The sequence below is a fragment of the Crocuta crocuta genome, unplaced genomic scaffold (genome assembly GCF_008692635.1).
Source record: "Crocuta crocuta isolate KB4526 unplaced genomic scaffold, BGI_CrCroc_1.0 scaffold362, whole genome shotgun sequence".
Classification (NCBI taxonomy): domain Eukaryota; kingdom Metazoa; phylum Chordata; class Mammalia; order Carnivora; family Hyaenidae; genus Crocuta; species Crocuta crocuta.
The window spans coordinates 141,718-147,919 of record NW_027531280.1 but is presented as its reverse complement, the minus strand read 5'-3'; the positions used below and the strand labels follow the sequence as shown (position 1 = coordinate 147,919).

The 6,202-nt window shown below is 45.5% G+C and overlaps 1 protein-coding gene across 1 annotated transcript; it reads right to left on the bottom strand.

Moving 5' to 3' along the window:
* Positions 1-1,779: 1,779 nt before the first annotated feature.
* Positions 1,780-2,865, bottom strand: POU3F4 (POU class 3 homeobox 4). The gene has a single exon (XM_077771218.1). The coding sequence runs from the start codon at positions 2,863-2,865 to the stop codon at positions 1,780-1,782; it is 1,086 nt and encodes a 361-aa protein (XP_077627344.1).
* Positions 2,866-6,202: the final 3,337 nt, after the last annotated feature.

Sequence of the window (6,202 nt, the reverse complement as noted above, 5' to 3'; positions counted from 1 at the left end):
TTTGGTCCTTAGGTAGTTTGAAGCTTTGTCTATGGAAGCTGCACCTATAGGCTGCATCGGGCAGCCACCCCAGGCGTGTGGAGCCCCCAGCCAGGTCCCACGGGCTGTGTCTGGCTGTTGGGTGCTTGGCCGGCCCTGTGCATGTGTGCTCATTGAGAATGAGGTGCCCTTAGACCTGGTGTGTAGACAGGAGAGCTAGCAATAAAGCCACAGCAACTGTATATGTTTTGGATCTCTACACAGCATAGCGAGATTTTATGTAGTTTTTGTTTTTGTAAGTAGTAATAGGATACACGCATCTATCTACTCACACAGCACGCGCACTCATGCAAACACACGCAGACATACACACAGATTATAAAACTAAAACAAAAACAAACCAGAAACCCAGCCGCTGGGACTCTCGCTATCTAGCTTGATGATCGCTGTGGGCTTCTACCAGCTGTGCTTGTCAGGGGCGCGCGGAGAAGGCTTCCCGTGAGCCCACTCTGATACAGCGGTATGTATATATCGAAGAGGAGGTGGTACGAAGCTAGACCAGAATCCCCATGACCTTTGCCAATCATTTCATTGTCATTCTGCACGGAGCAGAGAGTACCTGTCCACCACCCCACTCACCACCCCTCCCCGACGGTTTCTCATTCAGGGAGCGGGCATTGAACTGAAGGTGAACCGAATTGGGAGGCACTGAGTCTGTAGTCGCCAGCGTCTCCGGATCGTCGCCTCTGGTGAAAACAAACCTGTGTGAAAGCAAAGTCCTTCGCCTAAGAAAGCAGAAGTGGGGTCGCGCTGGCAGTCCTGGTGAGGCATGGGCCCATAGGGAGTTCTGAGTGCAGGCATTCCGGACTTCAGTAGGTGCGGAGGCCTCTTAGCACCTCAGGCTGACCTCTTTTGCCGGGCGCCACAGCCAAATCCTTTTCTGGCACACGGATCTGCGTTTTAGAAGCCTGCGAGTGCTCCACAGATCCGGGAAAGAGGGCAGAAAGCTTCAAAATCGCCTCTCCTACTTCGTTGTAGTTTGAAAACTCAATATGCTTGCCTATTCTGCCTATCCCGGCACTCTGCCTTCCGAAAAATTACATATATGTCTCTAATACCATCATCAACAACTGTCTACATTATAACTCTCCTCTCCATATAGATTTAGGANGGTGCCGATCAGATACAAATTATCTCACAAATATTGTGTACAGCTTGTAGTAAAACACCGCAGACATTTAGAAACGCTCTAGAAGTATTTAAAAATGCAAAACTAGTCTATTGTAAAACAGATTTCACCTGAAATACAGCTGCTATAACCAAGGCGCTGAAAGGTTATTCAGAGGCACATATCTGTCTTCCCACCCCCCTCCCACATCCCTACCCTACCCCCACGTTACTCCACTCCCTGCTCTTTAAAGAGAGGAGCAACCAAACAAACCTTACTCAAAGTAAACAATATGTTTTGATATGCAGAAACGGTTGGAGGAAACAGTCGCCCTGGCGCAGGGTATGTGAGGTCCCCTCCTGAACTGCTTAACGCTACTGTGTATCAGCGTTGAGAAGCCTGAATGCGTGTGTGAGTGTGTTTCCTTTCTTAATATAAGTTAGAATCCTCTATTTAAAAAAAAAGGAAGAAAGAAAACAGATAAGAGACAGGCAGAAGAGCCCTATCTTTAAATCTAGATGTTGCTATCTCTTTAGATAGCAATAATAAAGCTGAAGTGAAAGGAAGAGAGTGGGAGAGAGAGAAATCCGCGCTGCTCCCAGTGCGGCCGGCCTCTTCCTTGCTTCCTGCAGTCAGATATCGTGGCAGGGCGTGTCTGTTTTCACGGTGTGCGAATAAACCTCATGTGGCTGCTGATCTCCTGGTGGAGTCATTCTTTTCTCTTTTTGTCTTCGATTACAGAACCAGACACGCACCACTTCTTTCTCCAACTGGAGGCTGTCTGCCAGCGAGGAAATCTCCTGCGCCGCAGGCTTGGGACACTTGAGAAAATGCGTTTCCAGTACGCCCTTGACACTCACCTCGATGGAGGTTCGCTTCTTGCGCTTGCGACCCTGAGCGGCGATTTTGTCAATGCTGGTCGGGCTCCCTGTGGAAGAATCAGCCTCCTCCAGCCACTTGTTCAGCAGCGGCTTCAGCTTGCACATGTTCTTGAAGCTCAGCTGCAAGGCCTCGAACCGGCAGATAGTGGTCTGTGAGAACACGTTGCCGTACAGTGTGCCCAGCGCCAGCCCCACGTCGGCTTGCGTGAAGCCCAACTTGATTCTTCTTTGTTTGAACTGTTTGGCGAACTGTTCTAACTCATCCGAGGTTGGTGTCTCCTCATCCGAGTGGTCCTGGCAATGTTGCGAGCCTAAATCGCTGTGTTCTGGGGGATCCCGGAGCACCTGGTGTAGGCTCTGTGCGGAGGTGGAGGCTGGCGGTGGGGTAAGCCCTCCGTGCTCCAGCATGCCGCTCACTGTGAAGCCAGACTGTGGGTACACGTTAAGTGATTGACCGCTTGACGTGATAGACGGGTTTGGAGCTGGACTAGCCCCCCAGGCATTCGGATGGTTAGTGTGCGGAGAGTGATGGGCAACGTGCGGTGAGCGGTGATGGATGATCGCACCCAACTGTAGGTCTTCGCGTCCAGGCTTCACGTCCTGCTGGTCCAGCGGGTTGGTGGCCAGTGTGGAAGACCATGGCCCTCCATCGCCTAGACTGGTCACCCAATGATGCCCGAGAGGATGCCCATTGCTAGGAACTCCCTGCAAGTAATCACTTTGGAGAAGTTTCTGAGGGTTTCGGAAAGGACTCCCCTGCTGCATGCTCGCAGAGTCAGCATGGACTAGGGAGCTGGAACTGAGAATGCTGTAGGGATTCGAGGCAGCTGTGGCCATGGTCGGTGAGGATCCTCTACTAGTTATAATGTGGCAAAGGAAGCTGCTTCAGCCTTTGACATCTACGGTGCGGGGGAGCCAAAGCCGGGAGAGCGAGTTACCGGCACGCGCTCTGGCCAATTGCAACACATCTTGGCCTGGCCAGCCACGGGCTTGGCCAATGACTGCACGGGAGGCTGGGCTAACTTTCCAAATTAAGCTGGCGAAGCAGTAGAATTTCAGTGAGATCGGAGCAGGAAGTAAATCTATCTTTCAGCTCCATTGGCTGCCTGGCTCTGAGTGGCAGCAGCTCATTTGATTAACCCTTTCCCCCCTCCCTCCCACCTCAGACTTCGTGGACTTTTGTAGTAGAAGGGGAAGTAAGAGAAGGGAGTGTGTTTTTGTGTGTTTGGGGCATGGGGGGAGTTGGATAGGGGGTGAAGTAGCAAACTGGTTTTAGAATTTCTTTTGTATTATTTAGATTAACCGAAATCGAAAATATATATATGCTAGAAAGCGATGTAACTAGGTTAAATATCATCTAGATTTTAATATATTGGGATTTTTTTAAAATCAAATAACATCCTGGGTTAGCTGTGTGCAGGGGACGGCAAAACAAAATCTTGCTACGAATTTTGAGCAAAGGGAATTAAAAACTATTTTGACTTGTTTTATTTATTTCATTTTATCGTTTATGAGAAACTTGACACCAAGGTCAGAAAGCATCTAAGAAAGAGATGCCCAGCTTCTTCTGAAAATTTTGATTTAAGGCATGAAGAACTAGAAGATTCTGGGAAAATCTGTGATAAAAGTAAAATCTAATGTGACACTGGCAAAATTCATTTATTTTGAAGTTTGTTTTTCCAATCCAGTTGGTCAATTGGGTGACTTGCTCTTTATTACTGTTCCATGTCAGCTCTTATCAGTGGTCCCACAACTTCTTTTGGAGGCATTGCTTGCTGAAATGGGCAGCCATCCTGCCCTCACACTCACACCAAAAACTCATAGGACCAACTTTAATTAGGTACATAGGGGAATGTTCATGACTATCGCGCCTGATGCTATTCCCTAGTAAAATTGTTTTTAACATGCACTTCTCCCCCTCCCCCTTCCAAACAAGCTGAAGTAAATAGGAATCCTGTAGTGTGCCCTGAAAAATTCAGAGTGAGAGAGAGAAGTGATGGTGGGGTGTTTGGCTTTAAGTACCACTCCCCCCAACACACATCCCCATCAGCTTCAGTTGCTTTCAGCTTGGTAGTACAGGACTGTTTTCACATTTTGATTAGAGTAAAGGATGGTAAGAAAGGCTTGTACTCCTAAGTTTTTATAAGTTAGGGAAAGGCAAGTACAGCTACTCCACAGCCTTGCTCAAAGGCATTGCTTGTAATTGCTTGTAAGCTGAGTGGGGTGAAATGCAAAGATTTTAGATTTGCTCTGGCTGAGAAAAGGGAACAGGGAAGAGCCAGCTGGATTTCTGAAGTAAAACAAAACAAAACAAAACAAAACAAAAAAAACAACCCCCCCCAAAAACCCAAAAACACTTCCATTGCATAATTGTGAAGGTAACCTAGCTGCATAATTATATTTGCACTTACAGAAGACAGCATCAGAGTTCCTTTATTGGTTTGAAATTCCATTAAATATATTGCAAGAGCTCCTAGGTTTAGCTTGATTTAAATTTGCATACATTTTCATATATTTAGCAGAAATAAAAGAAGGCTTGCAGCTACCAGAAAGTCATTAAGGCATTAGTTTCTCTAAGAAGACAGATCTGAAGAAAATGCAAGAAAATGAGAAAAAAATAAAAACCAGGTGAGCTATTCTGCCATTCCTTTATATAGATAATATCAGCATCTATTTCCTGTGAAATGAATAATTTCTTATGAGAGCAGAGAGTGATAGGGGTTTATATTGGTAAATGTAAATTGTGTCTATTAAGCAGAAAAATCAGGGGTCTGGTTGATATCTTTTTATATCTTTCTCTGTCTCTTAAAAACAAAAAGGTAACCACTTAGTAGTTATTGGTAGAGATGATAATTTGCTATCTTCTCTTCATCCTTCTTATTGAAATTGTGGTTTCCTTTGCTGGCATGCTGTTGGAAAGGTTCATCTGCTTTTAACCTAGAGATTTATTTTTCCTTTCCCTCTCTTCCTCTGCCACTCTCCTCTCCTCCTCTCTCCTCTCCTCTCCTCCTTTCTCCTCTCCTCTCCTCCTCTCTCCTCTCCTCTCCTCTCCTCTCCTCTCCCTCTCCTCTCCTCTTCTCAGAATGCCTCTTCTTTACTACCAACTGTGTGTATCTTCCTTTGTAAGAAGAATACAATCTCATTTGTACCCGAACTTTGGCTTCCTGAAGAAAAAAGTAATTGTTAAAATCAAACAAAAATAAAAGTTTCCAGGTGCTCTGTTAGGCTGCCTNGAAATTAGAGGGAAATGCAATAAAAAAAAAACTATACAAGCAAAAAGATCAAGATCATTGCCATGTTGTTGTAATGCTGGGTTCCCCACCCCCACGGTCGCAGCTGTGTTTTGGTGAAAGAGTTACTAATCTTAGTCCGATCATTCAGGGGAGGTTAAGGTAATTATCAATTTAGAAGGCTTTTGCATGGACAAAAAAAGGGGACCCCTTTCCAATTCTTGCCTGAATTCTTATAATCAACCTTGCTCTAGCCCTTGACCTCTACTCTTGGCAACCAATTTTGCCAGGCAAGGAAAAGGGGTTCAGACTATGCCCAAAGGCTGGGGAGGGGGTCGCTGCCAGGGAAGACAGACAGGTTTCTCACACCTTTGTTCTGCAGTCTTTTAATGTAAGAATAGCTTCTGAGAGGAGCAAAATCCAACGTAGCCAGCCTTTCTTTCTTTCTTTCTTTTTCTTCCTTCCTTCCTTCCTTCCTTCCTTCCTTCCTTCCTTCCTTCCTTCCTTCCTTCCTTTCTTTCTTTCTTTCTTTCTTTCTTTCTTTCTTTCTTTCTTTCTTTCTTTCTTTCTTGTTTTTTTCTTCTTTGCATTCTTCCCTCCTTCTTTCCTTCCTCCATTCCTTCCTTCCATCCCTCCAGCTTTCCTTTCTTCCTTCCTTTCTTGTTAAAAATTAATTCCCATTAAAATGGATACTGCCTAATTCAGGTGTGGTCCCATCCTCTCCCAGCTGTGATAGAATTTTATCTTACATGTAAGATATTTAGTTTTCTGAGGAAAATATCTACATATAGTAAAATTTTCTTGCCACTCTGACTAATCTACTGGAGAGGTTTCCTTCACCCTCTCCTGTCAGTCTAACTTCCCAAGTGTAACAGATGCTGCTCTCAAGAGCTCCTTTCTGTGGCTTCTCTTTATTTAGCCTCGCATATTTCTCCCCTTGACCT